This window comes from Macaca nemestrina, chromosome X, assembly GCF_043159975.1.
Source record: "Macaca nemestrina isolate mMacNem1 chromosome X, mMacNem.hap1, whole genome shotgun sequence".
In the NCBI taxonomy this organism is placed as follows: Eukaryota; Metazoa; Chordata; class Mammalia; order Primates; family Cercopithecidae; genus Macaca; species Macaca nemestrina.
The window spans coordinates 15939822-15958882 of NC_092145.1; the positions used below are offsets into that span (position 1 = coordinate 15939822).

Genomic DNA, 19061 nt, shown 5'->3' on the forward strand with positions numbered 1-19061 from the left:
TGGGTGTCCTCTAGTTCAATTCTGTCTACCTGGAGATAACATCAGATTCCACAGGGTGAGGGCCCAGTCCCCAAGATTGCCCCATGCCTCCTAGACACCAGTCACAAGTCTGGGCCTCCGGAACTTTTGATCGACCAGCTTCAAGTTGGGCTACCCACAACCCCCTCTTTGGGTTTGATTAACTTGCTAGAGCAGCAGACGGAAGTCAGGAAAACACTTACTTATGTTCACCAGTTTCATATAAAGGATATTGTAAAGGACACAGATGAAGAGACATGTGGGACGAGATATAAGGGAAGGGGTGTTGAGCTTCCATACCTTCCCTGGGCGCACCACCCTCCAGGAACCCCCACATGTTAGTTATCCGTAAGACCCTGTTTTTCTTTCATTATTCTCACATAGCCACTCAACACTTTTGATACAAGATATGTGAAGTTTTTTTCCTGATACACCAAGCAAGCAGTTCTCCAGCAAACACCAGCTGGGTATCTTCCAATTCACTTTTGATACTGCCTACCTAGAGATAGTATATTGTGTCAGATCTCACAGGTTGAGGGCTCAGTCCCATAAGACTGCCCCCCACTGCAGATGCCAGTTGCTAGTTCAGGTTGTAACTTATGCTTCTGATTGAGCAGCTATAAAATGGGGTCCAGTAGTTTACTAGACCCCCTCCTTGGATTTGATTCGTTTACTAAAGCAGGTCATAAAACTCAGGGAAACAGTTGTGTTTACTGGTTCATTATAAAAGGATATGACAAAGGATACAGATGAAGAGATGGGTGAAGTATGGGGGAAGGGGCGTGGAGCTTCCATGACCTTTCCAGGCATCCTTCAAGAAATTTCATGTGTTCAGCTATCCGGAAGCTCTTTGAACCCAGTTTTTTGGGGAGTTTATGGAAGCTTCATTATGTGGGGATGATTGATTAAATCATTGGCCATTGGTGTTAAGTTTAACCTTCAGCCCCTCTTTCCTCCTTACCCAGGTCAGATGTGGGGCCGAAAATCCCAACCCTGTAATCATGCCTTGGTCTTTTCAGTGACTGCACTCATCCTGAAGCTATGTAGGGGCCCTGAACCATTTGTCATTTCATTAGCATACAAAAGCACTCATCACTCTGGAGATGCTAAGGCTTTAGGAGCTTTCTGTCAGGAAACAGGAAGGAAGATCAAATATATATTTATCAAATATATTTTACAATATCACACAAATGATGGCTTTGAGCTTACTGATATAGAGGAGTCTTTTTGGCAAGCTTGAAGAAGAAGAGAGGCTGCTTGAGAGTCAGAGGAAAGCAGCAGCCTCCCCCTTCATTCCTTTCTCTCCGTAAAATATGAGAAGAGTTAAATTAATTACAGTCGATCTGCTTCTCTTCTTTTTCTGAGTATAGATCATATATTAGGGTGGTGGTTCTGTAAATATGATCCTGGGACCAGCAGCATCAACACTACCTGAGAACTTAGAAGTGTAAATTATCTGGTCCCACCTCTGACCGACTGATTCAGAAACTCTGGTGATAGAGCAGTGATCTGAGTTTTAACAAGACCTCCAAGTACATGTGATGCATTCTACAGTTTGATAATTACTGCATTTGAGTATAATTTGTAGGCATATACCTGTGAGATTCAAAGTATCCAGATTCATACTGCCCAAACTGTTTCATATAGGTGAATAAATTGTACTTTATATTTTAAAGCTACCATCTTCGACACTAACAAAAGAGATCCTAATGCTCATCCAAGTGCAGGAGGTAAAATAACCCAGGACACCCTTTAGGAGAAAATGAAAGTTAATAATTTTGATCAGAAGAAAGCCCCAAAGAATTTCATTTAAACTAGAAGAATCTAAATGATACACAAGTAATACCACTTGGATTAATTTAAAGAGAGAGTTCAAACTTGGCTGGCTTAACAGGGGAAAAAAAAAAAAAGATTGGAATGCTCTATTTGTGCCAGTGCTGCTACCGTGAAAAGCTTTGAAAAATAATTAGAAAGCAACTACTGCTGTAGTTCATCTCTTTCTCCCTTACATAATAAAAACCTTAATCTTGTGCTTATGCTTGTTCCTGTCAGCCCATAATTTTAACTATTTAAGCATAAATTGCCAAAACGAGGATAAAATTGTGGGTTTCCAAAAACCAGATGTTAAAAATAGAGAAGAAAAACTGAGATAAAATAGAAATGCTCTAAATGATTTATCTTAGTGGCAAATTTATTTCTTAGCTTATGTTTTCCATTATTTATGAAAATATACTTGTGTTATACTTCAGCCTATCTAGTTTCTTTCTAAGTATTTTCAAAATATGTATAGTATAAAGAAAGAAATTTAAGTTATGGTTTAGATCACTATTGACGTATACTGTATCTTCTAATTAGGTAACTGTTAATGTTATTAATTCTTGTGTATATTATATAATGTGGTGCATTTTATTTTAATTCAGTATTTTTATAGAAAATTTTACTTGTAAAAGGGGAAAAAACCTTCATCAGTTTCCATTTTATTTTGTTACATCCCATTTAATTTATTAGTAAATATTTTTAATGGGTAATGTACATACTATCCCACAAAGTATAAGAGTGTGTGTTTGTGTGTGTGTGTGTGTGTGTGTGAGAGAGAGAGAGAGAGAGAGAGAGAGAGAGAAATAAGTGGTCAGTATAGTCTTACTTCCCACTTGAAAAACTGACTTATGTAACTTTTTTTACATCAAACAGGTTAACTGGCTGGGCATGGTGGCTCATGCCTATAATCCCAACACTATGGGAGGCCAAGGCTTGATCCCAGGAGTACGAGATCAGCCTGGGCAACATAGTGAGATGCTGTCTCTACAAAAATTACAAGATAATTAGCCTGGTGTGGTGGTCAGTGCCTGTGGTCCCAGCTACTTGGGAGGCTGGGGCGGGAGGATTGCTTGAGCCCAGAAGTTTGAGCTTACAGTGAGCTATAATGGCTACTGCATTCTGGCTTGGGTGACAGAGTGAGACCCTGTCTTTAAAAAAAAAAAAAATAGGTTAACTTACATGAGAAGGAATCTTAGTTTGATAAAATAGTCACTTTTTTTTTTTTTTTTTCCCCTGAGACAGAGTCTCACTCTATCGCCCAGGTTGGAATGTAGTGGTATGATCTCAGCTCACTGCAACCTTTGTCCTGGATTCAAGTCTCGTCAGCCTCCCAAGTAGCTGGGATTATAGGTGTGTGCCACTACACCCAGCTAATTTTTGTATTTTTAGTAGAGACGGAGTTTCACCATGTTGGCCAGGCTGGTCTTGAACTCCTGAGCTCGAGCAGTCCTCCTGCCTCAGCCTCCCAAAGTGCTGGGATTACAGCCGTGAGCCACCATGCCTGGTCAATAGTCACATTTTTTTCTATTCATCTTTTATATTTGAGTAGATCTACCTTAGACATGTGATACCATTTTAGTGTCTTTAAAAATACTAATTTATTCCTCATTTGTTTGGTAGTATTATCTCTGTAATTCCCTGACATTTGACATAAGTCTTAGAAGAGGTGATTTCCTATGGATATGAAAATAGCTTTGCGTTACAGCAGACTAAAAATTAGTCACACTGAAGAAACTAACAGTGTGTGTATGTTTGTGTCCTTGTTTTAGGTGGATTATGTATTTACAGATAAGACTGGAACACTCACTGAAAACAGCATGGAATTCATTGAATGCTGCATAGATGGGCATAAATATAAAGGTGTAACTCAAGAGGTTGATGGATTATCTCAAACTGATGGACCTTTAACATATTTTGACAAAGCAGATAAGGTGCATTTGCATTATTGTTTTATATAAGAAATCAATCTGTGAATGCATGTTAACGTTCCATAGTAGAAAATTATTTTTAGGTGGACACATGACATAGACTTTTGTTTGTTTGTTTGTTTTTTGAGATGGAGTCTCACTCTGTTGCACAGGCTGGAGTGCAGTGGCGTGATCTCAGCTCACTGCAACCTCCACTTCCCAGATTCAAGCGATTCTCCTGCCTCAGCCTCCCGAGTAGCTGGGATTACATGCGTCCATCACCATATCTGGCTAATTTTTTTTTTTTTTTTTTTTTTTTTTTTGAGACGGAGTCTCGCTCTGTCGCCCAGGCTGGAGTGCAGTGGCCGCATCTCAGCTCACTGCAAGCTCCGCCTCCCGGGTCTATGCCATTCTCCTGCCTCAGCCTCCCGAGTAGCTGGGACTACAGGCGCCCGCCACCTCACCCGGCTAGTTTTTTGTATTTTTTAGTAGAGACGGGGTTTCACCGTATTTAGCCAGGCTGGTCTCGATCTCCTGACCTTGTGATCCGCCCGTCTCGGCCTCCCAAAGTGCTGGGATTACAGGCTTGAGCCACCGCGCCCGGCCTCTGGCTAATTTTTTTGTATTTTTAGTAGAGACGGAGGTTCACCATGTTGGTCAGGCTGGTCTCAAACTCCTGACCTCAGGTAATCACCCCCCACCCCTGAAAGTGCTGGGATTACAGGCATGAGCCACTGTGCCCGGTGACTTTGGAATAACTATTGTTGGCTTCACCTTTCTTGTTTTACTGATACTTCTGAAATGTGTAAATAAGTAGAATTTACAAGTAAAGAGAATTGTGGGAAATGACATTTGGGTAAAAGCTTGCTTGTCTGATCATAATTCTTTGTGCTTTGTCTTTTAAAGTGTAAGCTCCCCCAAGAATGATGTCTGTTCAAATGATTAAAGTCTCAGGAGTGTCTAGGCATTAAATTAACCAGAGTCTCCCTACACTTGAGCTATTGCTAGATTGTGAATTAGTTACTGAATGAAGTCTTTTAGGCCATGAAGAAGTCATTGCTTTGGCTTAGGTGGCACTACAATAACCTCAATGAGTTAACACAGCCTATAGGGTATGCTAGCTGAGAACCAGGAACTCTTATTAAGTACTAGGAGAATATATAGCTGATTTGAGTGTTAGGAATTTATACATATCTGCTACTAAGTTTGTTAGAAGTTATAACATTCTCTCACATTAATATAGTTCCTCTGTTCACTGCCTAGTTACCGAGTGATCAAATTAAAAATAACAATCATTATTTTGTTACTGTTCCACAGAATCGAGAAGAGCTGTTTCTACGTGCCTTGTGTTTATGTCATACTGTAGAAATCAAAACAAATGATGCTGTTGATGGAGCTACAGAATCAGCTGAATTAACCTATATCTCCTCTTCACCAGATGAAATAGCTTTGGTGAAAGGAGCTAAAAAGTAAAGTATACGTTCTTAACTTCTCCTAAGAAAGTGAAACCACAGGAGGACAGAAGTTACTTGTTTTTTTCCGTTTTCTTCAATGACCTTAGCACATACGTCTCCTGTTATTTAATAAAAAACATAACTGCTTTAGCCAAAAATTTGTGGAAAATTCCCACACCTAACCAGTTAAGACCAAAAAGAAAATAGTTACATGTAGGTATTACTTGCCTTACTATTTATGCATGCCAGCCAGAAGTCTGAATGTTCATACTATGTTTTGCAAATAACATAACAGTGGCCACTTTTTGTACAACACATGTTATTTCTGAGGTGCTCCCAGCAATTTTGACATCATTTGAGAACCGAAAGTCTAGTTTTACCCATGAGTTTCAAGATAATTAAGTGGCTAAAAGGTCACCCAGTGTGTTAGCTGTAGAATCAGAAACCCAAATTGTCTTTCCCTTGGTTACAATAGTTGTGGCTGGGCATTGACTTTCTCTGTTACCAGCTTATCCAGAAAAAGAAAGTACGGTTATATATTGAGATCATATGAAAGAGAAGAAAAGCATAAACAAGCATGAATTGCCCCATTGAAAAGTAATCATTCTAGACCAGGTGCGGTGGCTCACACCTGTAATCCCAGCACTTTGGGAGGCCAAGGCGGGTGGATCACCTGAGGTCAGGAGTTTGAGACCAGCCTGGCCAACATGGTGAAACTCTGTCTCTACTAAAAATATAAAAATCAGCCGGGTGTGGTGGCACACGCCTGTAATCTCAGCTACTCAGGAGGTTGAGGCGGGAGAATCGCTTGAAACTGGGAGGTGGAGGTTTCAGTGAGCCGAGATCCCGCCACTGCACTCCAGCCTGGGCGACAGAGCGCGACTCTGTCTCAAAAAAATAAAATTAAATTAATCATTCTTTAGAGATACACGTGGTCTTTTTTATTGTTTTTGATAGGTACGGGTTCACATTTTTAGGAAATCGAAATGGACACATGAGAGTAGAGAACCAAAGAAAAGAAATAGAAGAGTAAGTAGCTCTGTGTTTGATGTTCGTCATTTCTTAACCCCATAGTCAAATTTAAACGGATTCAGGCAGGGCAGCAGAGGAAATGATGCCACTGAAAATACAAGACTTTTCTCTCCCAGTTCGGAGTTTTATGTAAATATAGTTGGGGTAGAAGCCATTTTACACAGAATGGCAGAAACTGTAGTTTGAGGTAGAAATTCCAATCTGGTTCACATCTGGGTCCAGTAGCCAGAATGAGAGTCTGCCTGGAATGTTTCTCAAATTTAGATGCCATTTCAGGTTTCTAACACATGCTACAAGAAAAATCAGTGAATATATGTGAAACCTGCTATCTGGTGTCCAAGCAATCACTCTGGGATTGCAAGCCGAACCAATAAAGACAGCTTTGCTGTAAACCAGAAGCCTTGTTTTGTTCGGAATGTTCAGGTGTGAGCCTCAGGGCAAGTACTCTGATGCCCCAGTGTCTTTTCATATGGTGACCTGCATAAGGGAAGGGACTCAGGCAGATTCACCTCTATTCCCCAGCACCTAGCACTGTGTCTGACACTCCATGCATAAATGCTGCCAAAAAAATTGGCAGAGTGGGACTGTTTCTAGACCCCTCCAAATATGGCTTGGTGGGACAGCTCTTTATCCTCCATTTCTATGTGGTCATTCTTACCATTTTAAGTAATATAGTGAGGGGCTATAAATACCCCTTAACTAACACTGGTATCCTCTGACAGCATGTTCTATGTTCAGAGAAATTCTAAGACAAAGGAAAGTACCAGTTGTGCACACAACTAGTGACCCTCATGCAAAGAGAATAGCTGTCTTCTCTGTTAAGATGTTTAAATATCTTAACATATTTCTGTTGTGCTTTATTTTTCTCAGTATATTCTAGGTTTTTTACTTTTCTCCTTTCTCTTCTCTTAAAGATATGAACTTCTTCACACCTTAAACTTTGATGCCGTCCGGCGACGTATGAGTGTAATTGTGAAGACTCAAGAAGGTACATATCTGAAAAGCTTGAATTTTTCTCTTTGTTGATTTGCAGGCTTATTGGTTGATTCACTCTTTCAGGAAAGAGAATCATTTCATGTAGTATTGTAGGATTAGTGAAAGTCATGCAAAGCAGTAGCTTTAGCATATGCCTTCATGTATTTTTTTTAAGCACAGATGTTCTATTTACCAAATTGTTAGTGATAGAACCCTTGTTATGACAGGATGTGCCTTTTCTTGGTAGCAGAACCATATCCCTCTGCCCTGGGTGTTCGAACAGGAACTGAAAGGATGACTTTTATATGGATCGGGGTACTGACCAGTCTACCAGTAATGTTTACATGCAGCCACCCAACGTAGTTATGGTTTGGGATTACTAGTAGCAGAATCCTTGAGTATGGGAGTTGCTTCTTATCCCTCACTGACCTTCCTGGTTCCCCTACTGCTTGACACTCCCTGGAAACAGGTGAGGTAGAGAGGACTGAGGGCCTGGTTTCTGGGAAATGGCATTGCAGTTTCACTACAGAGCTCAGGTTCTTTGTTGAACAGAGTAAAGCTTGCCCTTTGCAGGGGAACTGGTACCATAATCCTGGGCTCCCTCATGTCTTTGGAGGCACCATGGTGGTTTGCTGTCTGCTCAGATTCTGCAAGACCCATGGGCGAGCACTCCTGCTTTATTCAAAGGCTCTCAGATATATGTGTGTGTGTGTGTGTGTGTGTGTGTGTGTGTGTGTGTGTGTGTGTGTGTGTGGTATGCCCAGGTGGTTTGTTTTCTAAAAGTTCTTGATTTATTTCCCATTAATTTACTTTTTACTATTAAATTTTCTAAATTCCTTAATGTGAGAATGGGAGGATACAGGCAGATCCTTGGGGGAACATATCCCACTTTATTCATACTTTGTGGTATGATTGCATAGTCATGAAATTCGTTTTAATAAGTGACCATGGAGTTTGTCTTGTGAATTTTAAAATACTTTGGATGTGTAAGAATAAATGAAATTTTAAAAACCCACAACATTTCAAATACTTGCTATTATGTGTGCATGTCCACGTGTTCTACAGCAAATGGTGAAATGTCTGTGGAACTGGTCTACAAAGGTCATTGACCTCAGAGCTAAACTTTTTAATTTGTTGACCTCAATTGTTTCCCTTATAAGGATAAAGTGTCTGTCTTGTGCACAACTGTGAATATTTCCTGGGTGTGTGAAGTGATCTAAAGCTGCACTTATACCAGCATTCTAGAGAGCTATTCTCATCAGTAAAAACTATGAAGCCAGTGTTTTAAAAGTTGGTTAATATAGTTTATTGAAAATTATTTCAGCTTGTTTGAGCTTGAGCTTTCTTCTTGACATCTGTAGATGCCATATGTATGTATACTCTAGACCATGACTTCACTGCATTTATTTTTTTTAAAGACATGGTATTACTCTGTCATCTAGGCTGGAGTGGCAAGATTATAGCTCACTGCAGCCTCGACATCCTGTGCTCAAGCAATCCTTCCACCTCAGCATCCAGAGTAGTTGGGACTATAGGCATGTACTACCATGCCCGGCTAATTTTTTAACTTTTAGTAGAGTCAGGGTCTTCCTATGTTGCCCAGGCTGGTCTTGAACACCTGAGCTTAAGTGATCCTCCCACTTCGGCCTCCCACAGTGCTGGGAATACAGGTATGAGCCACTGCATCTGGCATACATTTTCAGAAGAAATTCAGATGCAGCTCCTTGACACAAGCCCAGCCCTCTGTGAATTGGTGGGAGGAAGTATATTTTAACAGAGGTGCCTATTGTAAACTCTGGCTTATTAATTGTGTTCATAATGACCTGAAGAGGTGGTGCCTGCCTTTCTGACAGACTAAAGGCCAAGATTTCTCATTCCATTTAGGTGAGTATTGCGAGGCATGCTCAGAATATATAACACTTGGGTGAGAGAGGCCGCTTTAAAAGTTACTCTTATTAAAACCACAATACCAGCCTTAAAATTCTAAGTCAAGTACTATGGTTCTTTATTTTAGGAGACATACTTCTCTTTTGTAAAGGAGCAGACTCGGCAGTTTTTCCCAGAGTGCAAAATCATGAAATTGAGTTAACTAAAGTCCATGTGGAACGTAATGCAATGGTGAGCCTATACTCCTTCCCCCACCAATAAGTAAGCAGAGAAATGCTGAAGATGACTATGTTTATTGGATTTCTGTTTAAATGACAGTTTAAATACATTTCAGCTTATTTTTGTGGTCTATGTTTTGTATTTGGGGATTTGATATTACTTTTTTTTATCTTAATATAAAACATCCTGGAGCAAGTTGCTGATCAGAATTTGCAGCCTTAAAGACTTTTCAACAACCTTTGTTAAAAGAACTGTTACTTCCTTTTTCTGAACCTAATTCAATGTTGCCTTTTCAGGTGTGGTTTGTTCATTTTTTCAAACTAAATAGGTGTCAGAATTTCTCTTTTGTACATATAGCTAAAGCAAGAGTATTTACAGAGTGTGGTTTTTTGTTTTTGGTTTTTTTCCAACTATTATTAGAATAACTACGGATCTCCTACTTTACTCCTAGGATGGGTATCGGACACTCTGTGTAGCCTTCAAAGAAATTGCTCCAGATGATTATGAAAGAATTAACAGACAGCTCATAGAGGCAAAAATGGCCTTACAAGACAGAGAAGAAAAAATGGAAAAAGTTTTCGATGATATTGAGACAAACATGAATTTAATTGGAGCCACTGCAGTTGAAGACAAGTAACTAGAAAATGATACTCTTACTATTTTAATGACCAGTGTTTTGGGTGTGATCTGCCCCAGATTAGTAATTTAATCTTGAAGTTTGAAATCTTTGGTTTAGTTTTATTGTTTAAGTGGGCTTAAAGATTTATTTATTGTAGTAAGTATGAAAAATTACACCAGATTTTGAGCTGTTAGTAGGAACGATTTTTAATTTTAAAAAATTTTTTTAAGCTTTTAATTTTTTTTTTTTTTTTTTTTGAGACAGAGTCTTGCTCTGTTGCCCAGGGTGGAGTGCAGTGGCACAGTCTCGGCTCACTGCAAGCTCCACCTCCTGGGTTCACACCATTCTCCTGCCTCAGCCTCCTGGGTAGCTGGGACTACAGGCACCCACCACCACGCCTGGCTAATTTTTTGTATTTTTAGTAGAGATGGGGTTTCACCATGTTAGCCAGGATGGCTTCGATCTCCTAACTTCGTGATCTGCCCGCCTCGGCCTCCCAAAGTGCTGGGATTACAAGTGTGAGCCACTGCGCCTGGCCAGTAGGAATGATTTTTAAGGTAAATTCATGTAACCTAGAAGAATGAATCAATTTTCACTAAGGTCTTTTGAATATTTACTAAGCTATCCATATATTTATGCACATATTATCAAATAGTCTTGACACGTGTAGGGAAGGGTACTGTAGCCATTGTTTGTGCTGGTGCCTAGATGAAGGGGTAAGATTTTGAGAGACAGATGAGCAGAAAGGAAATTTAAGGTAGAGTGAACAACATGAGAGCTTAATCTAACCTGGTTTAACAGACCAGAGTATGTTTTTGCATACTTTTTAATTTTATTTTTATTTTTATTTATTTTTTGAGACAGAGTCTTGCTTTGTCACCCAGGCTGGAGTGCAGTGGCACAATCTCGGCTCACTGCAACCTCTGCCTTCTGGGTTCAAGTGACTCTTGTGCCTCAGCCACCGGAGTTGCTAGCTGGAATTACAGGCATATGCCACCACACCCAGCTAATTTACGTATTTTTAGTAGAGACGGGGTTTCGCCATGTTGGCCAGGCTGGTCTTGAACTCCTGGCCTCAAATGATCTTCTGCCTTGTCCTCCGAAAGTGTTGGGATTACAGGCATGAGCCGCCGTGCCTGGACTGCATACTTTAAAATAATATGCTTTTAACTTACAGGCTGACCGTTTTCAGACTTGATTGCAGGACACTGCCATTGATCTGCTTGAAATAATAAGTTTTAGATTCTTAATATTTTTGGAATTTTCTAAATATTATATATGAAAATTATGAGACTTAAAAAGTTACAAACATATATTTAGTCACATTAAAAGGTATTGAAATTCTAATGAAATTCATTTAGTCTGATTTCATTGTTATTCTGTGGCCAAGAGAAACCCGGAGGAAAGTATCATTTTTCTCTCCTTGCCTTTAAGAATTATAATTAAATTCTCATTCAGGATGATTGGCGTTCCTCTTTTTTTGGAGGGTGGGTCAGGGCTATACATTCAGGTAGTACATGTGCAGGTTTGTTATGTGATTATATTGTGTAATGCTGGGGTTTGGGCTTCCTTTGATCCCATCACCTAAGATACTAACATAATACTCAATGGGTAGTTTTTCAACCCTCGCTCCTCTCCCGTCTTCCCCCTTTTAGAGTCACCATTGTCTGTTATTTCCATCTTTATGTCCATGTGTACTTATTGATTAGCTCCCACTTATAAGTGAGAACATGTGGTATTTGATTTTCTGCCTCTGAGTTATTTCACTTAGGATAGTGGCCTCCATCTGTATGCATGTTGCTGCAAAGGACATGATTTCACTCTTCTTATGGCTGCATAGTATTCCAGCAATCTTGCCTAATTGCTCTGGCTAGGACTTCCAGTACTGTGTTAAATAGGAGTAGTAAGAGTGGATATCCCTGTCGTGTTCCAGTTTTTAGGGGAAATGCATTCAACTTTTGTACATTGAGTATGGTGTTGGCTGTGGGTTTGCGTGTAGGGTTCTTATTATTTTGAGGTATGTTTCTTCAATGCCTAGTTTGTTCTCAGGGTTTTTTTTTTTTTTTTTTTTTATCATCAAGGTATGTCAAATTTCATTAAATATGTTTTCTGCATCTATTGAGATGATCATATAATTTTTGTTTTAATTCTATGTATGTGGCGAATTACATTTATTGATTTGCATATGTTAAGCCATCCTTGCATCCCAGGAATAAAACCCATTTGATCTTGATGAGTTATCTTTCTGATGTGCTGCTGGTTTCAGTTTGCTAGTATTTTGTTGAGGATTTTTACATCTATGTGTTCATCATGAGTAATGGCCTATAGTTTTCTGTTTTTATTGCATCCTTGCCAAATTTTGATATTAGGATGATACTAGTTTTGTAGAATAAATTATGGAGGAATTCCTCCTCGTTGATTTTTCTTGGAGTAGTTTTAGTAAGATTGGTACCAACTCTTCTTTATATACATCTGATAGAATTCTGCTGTTAATCTCTATAGTCCTGGGGGTTTTTTTGATTAGTAGATTTGTTATTACTGATTCAATTTCATAGCTTATATAGGGTTTCTTTTTCCTCCTAGTTCAATTTTGGTAGGTTGTATGTTTCCAGGAATTTATCCATTTCATCTGTATTTTCCAGTTTGTGCTCGTAGATATGTTCATAATAGTCTGAGAATCTTTTGTATTTCTGTGGTATCAGTTGTGATGTCACCTTTGTCATTTCTGATCGTGCTCATTTGCATCCTCTCTTTTTCTTGGTTAATTTAGCTACTGGTCTATTTGTTTCACATTTTTGTTTCATTGATACTTTGTATGCTTTTTTTGGTCTCAATTTATGCTAGTTCTGCTACGATCTTTGTTACTCCTCTGCTAGCTTTGGGTCTGGTTTGTTCTTGTTTTTCTAGTTCTTTTAGCTGTGACATTAGGTTGTTCATTTGAGATTTTTCTGCCTTTTTGATGTAGGCAATTAGTGCTATAAACTTTGCTCTTAACACTGCTTTTGACATAACCCATAGTTTTTGGTATGTTCTGTCTCTATTTTCTTTTGTTTCAAAATTGTTTTTTTGGTTTCTGCTTTAATTTCATTGTTTACTCAAAAGTTATTCAGGAGCAAGTTGTTCAGTTTATATGTACTCATGTGGTCTTGAGAGTTCCCCTTGGTATTGATTTCTAATTTTATTTCACTCTGTTCAGAGAAGATGCTTGATATTATTTTGAGTTTTGAATTTCAGGAGACTTGCTTTATGACCAAGCATGTGATCAATTTTAGAGAATGTTCATGCACAGATGAGAAAAATGTATGTTCTGCACTTGGTGAGTAGAGTGTTTTGTAAATGTCAATTAGGCCCATTTGGTCAAGAGTCCAATTTAAGTCCAGAATTTCTTTGTTAGTTTTCTGCCTCGATAATCTGTCTTGTGCTATCATTGGGGTCTTAAAATCCCCCAATATTATTGTATGACTCTCTGTCTCTTTCCTTAGGTCTAGGGATGATTGTTTTATCAATCTGGACACTCTGATGTTGGGTTTATATATATTTAGGCTAGTTGAATCTTGTTGAATTGAATTCCTTTTCATTATGTAATTCCCACCTTGTCTTTTTATTTACTGTTGTTGATTTAAAGCCTGTTTTATCTGATACAGGAAGATCAAACCCTACTCCTTTTTGTTTTCCATTTGCATGATAGATCTTTCTCCATCCCTTTAGTTTTAGCTTGTGGCCATCATTATGCTGTCATCACGCCTGAGATGGGTTTGTTGAAGTTTTTGAGATGGAGTCTTGTTCTGTCGCCCAGGCTATAGTGCAGCCAGGATAGAGTGTAGCGGCGCGATCACGGCTCACTGCAACTTTCGCCTCCTGGGTTCAAACCATTCTCGTACCTCAGCCTCCTGAGTAGCTGGGACTACGGGTGCCTGCCACCACACCTGGCTAATTTTTGTAGTTTTAGTAGAGAAGGGGTTTCACCATGTTGGCCAGGCTGGTCTCGAACTCATGACCTCAGGTGATCCTCCTGCCTCAGCTTCCTTAAGTGCTGGAATTACAGGTGTTAGCCGCCACGCCCGGCCTAACAGATGGTATTTTTGTACTCATTGTGCCAATCTATGTCTTTTAAGTAGAGCATTTAGGCCATTTACATTCAAGGTTAATATTGATATGTGAGGTTTGTTCCTGTCTTAGTGTTGTTAGCTAGTTGTTTTGATAGTCTCAAGTATATAATTGCTTTATAGGATCTGTTAACTTTCTACTGACATATACCTTTATAGTAGCAAATATCATCCATTTGTTTTCCGTGTTTAGAGCTCCTTCAAGCATTTCTTATAGGATAGGTTTGGTGGTGACAGATTCCCATAGCATTTGCTTGTCTGGGAAAAACTTTGTTTTTCCTTCAGTTAGGAAGCTTAGTTTAGCAGGATATAGAATTCTTGGCTGCAGTTGTTTTTCTTTAAGAAGGCTAAAGGCCAGGTATGGTGGCTTATACCTGTAATCCAGTGCTTTGAGAGGTTGAGGTGGGAGGAACACTTGAGCCTGGGAGCTCACAGCCAGCCTGGGCAGCATAGCAAGACCCCATCTCTACAAAATTTTTTTTTTAGATAACTAGGCGTGGTGACACATGCTTGTAGTCCCAACTGCTTGGGAGGCTGAGGTGGGAGGATTACTTGAGCCCAGAAGTTACAGTGAGCCATGACTGCACCACCGCTACACTTTAGGTGACAGATTGAGATTTTTGTCTCTTTAAAAAAAAAAAAAAAAAAGCCAAAAATACATCCCCAATCTTCTGGCTTCTAAGATTTCTGCTGAAAAATTCACTATTAGTCTGATGGGATTTCATTTATAGGTAATTTGTCCTTTTTATCTAGTTGCCTTTAAGATTTTTGTTTGTTTGTTTGTTTACCTTGGGTTGTCTGATGACTATATGCCTTGGTGATGGTCATCTTGTGTAGCATATAACAGTTGTTCTCTGAATTTCTTGTATCTGGATGTTGACCTCTAGCAAGGTTCAAGAAATTTTCCTGAATTATTCCCCAAATATATTTTCCATGTTGCCTTTTTTTCTTCTTCTCTCTCAGAAATGCCAAGAAGTTATAGATTTTGTTGCTTTACATAATCCCATATTTCTCAAAGACTTTACTCACGTTTAAATTTTTTTTTTAAATATGACTGGGTTAATTCAAAAGACTGCTCTTCAAGCTCTGTAATTCTTTCTTCTGGTTGGTCTAGTCTATTGTTAAGGCTTCCAGCTGTATTTTGAAATTGCTTTAGTGAGTTTTTCAATTCCAGGCGTTCTAATTGATTTGTTTTATTATAGCTATCCTTATCTTTCATATCCTGAATCATTTTTCTGGTTTCTTTGTGTTGGGCCTCAACTTTCTCTTAGATCTAGTTGAGTTGCCTTGCAAGCCATATTTTGAATTCCTTTATCTGTCATTTCAGACTTTTCATTCTGGTTAACCTGTATTATTACAGAGGTAGTACAATCCTTTGGATGTGTCAAGACACTGCCCAGCTTTTTGTACTGCTAGAGTTCTTACACTGATTCCTTCTCATCTGAGGGATCTGTTGCTTCTTATTTTTGAATTTGCTGTAGTTTGGATAAGACATTTTTTATTTTTTAGTTCTTTTTTCCCTTGAGGATATGACTGTGGTATATGTTGTATATGATTGTTTGGCTTTGTTTCTGGGTGCTTTCGGCAGGGCAAGGCTCTATATGGTTTCCTGGGTTGTGGATAGCTTCAGTGCAGTGGCTTTCTCAGATGCTGTCGTAGTGATGTATTGGATGCAAGGGCCGACACACTGCCTCCCTCAGGGCTAAGGGTGTGGAGGTGTCAGAAAGCTTAGCACTAAACCCTTCTGGCAGCAAGTTACTTATTTGGGGGTGCAGTTCAGGCTTCAGTCTGGTAGGTGGAGCTTAAGAGTAAGAGTCAGTTCTTCCTCTGGGAGGCTGATGATGAGTGGAAGCGCCTATCCTGAGGGAAGGATGGTGGCAGGGGTTGGAGATCGGGTTGGGGTATGCCGAGGTCTTGGGGGAAGGAACGAGGAAGGGTGCACCAGCTCCTCATCCTGTGCAGATAGGGACATGATCCACTTCTCCATTATGCCCCTGTCATGCTCACAATCTTCAGTTCATATAGACTGTATCCTTTGGTTCCTGGTCACAGTGTGGCTGCAGATCGTGGATACATCTCTCTGATGGTTGCAACCAAAATGGGCTTTGGCCAAGACTTTACCCCAAGTTCAGAGCAGCAACTCTGCAGCTTACCTGTCTGTTGCTGGGATGCTGCTGCTCTGTGTAGGGAGTTGGAGTTGGGTCCCACCCTTTGTGAAAGCCCAATTGGCGCGAGCTCATTTTCAGCAGGGGTAGAACCACTGTGAAAAAGGTGAAAAGTTTCTCCAGGTACATATGCACTACCCTCCACTGGGAAGAACTGCTGCTGGCCGCATCAACAACAGTGTACAGGAGTGGGCACAGTGGGAAATGTCTCCATGACTGTTCCTGGCCCTCAGTGCTACCTCCTTCAGTGATTGTCACTGTGCCCACATTTCCTTTGTCCCAGGAGGGCCCTTAGCGGGCTGTGCTTACCTCCCCCTTAGGGACACTCCATGCTGAGGGATAGATCTCCAGGGATCCCATAGCTCCCTGGGGACTCACTGATCCCCCTGAGCTTGCCAAAGTCAGAGCAGATTGGAGTATATTTGCAGGGGATCTGATGGTATGATAACTCAAGGGCAGAGATTCCCCTAGGTATGGTATTGGCCCACCACAGCAGCACAAACAGAATGGTTCCTGCCCTCTAAGTTTGGGTCTGAGGGGAGTACTGACATGCCTGCATGAGCTGGCCACCCGGATCTCTGTCCCTAGGAAGCTCCTATATAGCCACTGATGGCGTTGCCCTAGGTAAGGAGGGAAGGGTTCCCCAGCAGTTTGATGGTCAGGACATTGTCACAGGGTGAGGAAGCAGAGAAGCATTTCCACCTACCCTTTACATGGGGCTTTGAGTTCCTCGGGGGACAGTCTCTGCCAGAGTCTCGCTACTTTCCTTTTCTGTATCCCAGCTTTCTCTTGTGGGCTCTCCAATAGGTCCTGGCTCTCTTCCTGCAGTTTTCAGTTCAGAAAATGTCCATTCACCAGTAACTTTGATCTTTTTTATGAGGACAACTGGCATCTGATGTCCCTAGTCAGCCATCTTGAAAACCCATGTTCCTGTTCTTAAAGTTCCTCAAGGATAGGGATTCACTAATTTCCTTCATCGTCTGATTAGAATGTTTGGACCTTTATACTTTGAATGATGTTAAGTGATGTTAATTGGTATGGTAAGATAGAACATAAAATGAAATATGCTAAAGTGACATTGAGTACAAATGTTTCAGAACATTTTAGCTTAGAATGATGATACTCAATTCTGCCACTGGATACCAGTTACCTCAAGGTGTCACAAACTTCAGAACCTCATTGTCTGAAATTTGCTTTAATAAGTAAAACTATGCCAGAGACAGCACTCAGAATGAGTAGGGGATGTATATGAAAGTCAACCGTGATAAGATGTCAGGACTCTAGAATTGCTGCGAATTATAAAAATATTCTCTTTAACAAGCCTTCCTGTAGAATCTTTGTCAGGAATTTTAGAAGATCACAAAGTTTCTTTTGTGTTCCCAGGCTACAAGATCAAGCTGCAGAGACCATTGAAGCTCTGCATGCAGCAGGCCTGAAAGTCTGGGTGCTCACTGGGGACAAGATGGAGACAGCTAAATCCACATGCTATGCCTGCCGCCTTTTCCAAACCAACACCGAGCTCTTAGAACTAACCACAAAAACCATTGAAGAAAGTGAAAGGAAAGAAGATCGATTACATGAATTATTGATAGAATATCGTAAGAAATTGCTGCATGAATTTCCTAAAAGTACTAGAAGCCTTAAAAAGTAAGAAAGTACATCAGTTTCTTATATTTAGACATTGGTGCAGATGTAAATCACAGCTGCGCGTACAAAAGGCTTCCTTTTCTGTAATTTGTGATTTTCTGTTTGCAGGTGTTTTATCATTATAAGTTAAAATTGTCCCTGAGGACTTGACTAATGGCCCATCTGAGATTATTTGGCACTTTCCACCTTTTCTTTTAACTTAAAAGAAAACTGCACATTTCGGAAGGTTTAGAAAAATAGCTCAATTTTTAAATATTTAGAGTCTAGGTATTCAGTGTTGATATTCTGGCCTGGTCCATGTTAAGAAAAAAAATACTCCTTTCACAGTCTCTTAAACTGAATGTAATAAAATCAATCTCTATGACAATTTTCGTGCATTTTGAGGTTCTGGAGCCATTTTCTGTGCATTTTTATACCCCAGAGCTCCAAATGGAATCAAATACTTGTTAACGTGGCCACTTTATTTAGAGGACATGGCTGCTTTGACTCTGCTTTCAACTAGGAAGAACTTGTGGAACATGAAGGTGTCAGGGAAAGCCACTGATAAACAATAATTCAATGCCCAGAGATATATTTTCTATACTTCCCATTGACCAAGGGTGAGCCTTGTCTAAACCAGTTACTTGAATTTACCTTGGCCATAAGCAAATTGATTTCCTTTTTTGGAATGCCACTGGATGTGTCTGTACTAACTTGAAATATCCCTAAGCAATATTATTTTCAATTTCTTAAGCATACTTTATGTTCCAGGAACAGTGTTAAGGGCATTGTATGATAATTGTCATTTAATCATCATTAACAACCCAGTTAGGCAACCGTATTTTCTTCATTTTACAGATAGAGATCACACAGCTAAGAAGGAGTTCAGAAAGTCTATCCAATTTCAGATCCCATGCTTATAACAACTATGCTATATCTGTATCCTCATCTCTAATGTTTAAGCAAGCTTTAAAAATGAATAGCCTGCATTCATGAGGCTATGGCCAATTCTAAAGCAGCTGTTGTTGTTCTAGTACTTGGGCATCAATGAGAATAAATAGGTTTTTATTAATTGCCTATGAGAAACATTTTCCTTTAGCCAAATGGTACTTATAAAGACAGTCCAAAGTATGTGCATTTTACTTCTCCTTTTGTCTTAGTCTGCTTGAGCTACCATAACAAAATACCATAGATTGGGTGGATTAAACAGTAGAAATTTATTTTTCAGTTTTGGA

At 39.7% G+C, this 19061-nt stretch overlaps 1 protein-coding gene across 8 annotated transcripts in view; it reads left to right on the plus strand.

Annotated features, from left to right (window-relative positions):
* Positions 1–19061, plus strand: part of LOC105481350 (ATPase phospholipid transporting 11C) — a 216443-nt gene that overhangs the window by 138317 nt on the left and 59065 nt on the right. For 7 of the 8 annotated variants that reach the window (XM_071089211.1, XM_024792751.2, XM_071089210.1 and 4 more), the window contains exons 13-19: positions 3606–3767; positions 5061–5212; positions 6155–6226; positions 7144–7217; positions 9219–9322; positions 9762–9943; positions 17584–17847. In XM_071089211.1, coding sequence (XP_070945312.1) covers positions 3606–3767; positions 5061–5212; positions 6155–6226; positions 7144–7217; positions 9219–9322; positions 9762–9943; positions 17584–17847 — 1010 coding nt within the window. The remainder of the gene's footprint in view (positions 1–3605; positions 3768–5060; positions 5213–6154; positions 6227–7143; positions 7218–9218; positions 9323–9761; positions 9944–17583; positions 17848–19061) is intronic. The other variant, XM_071089215.1, reaches the window with a different exon arrangement.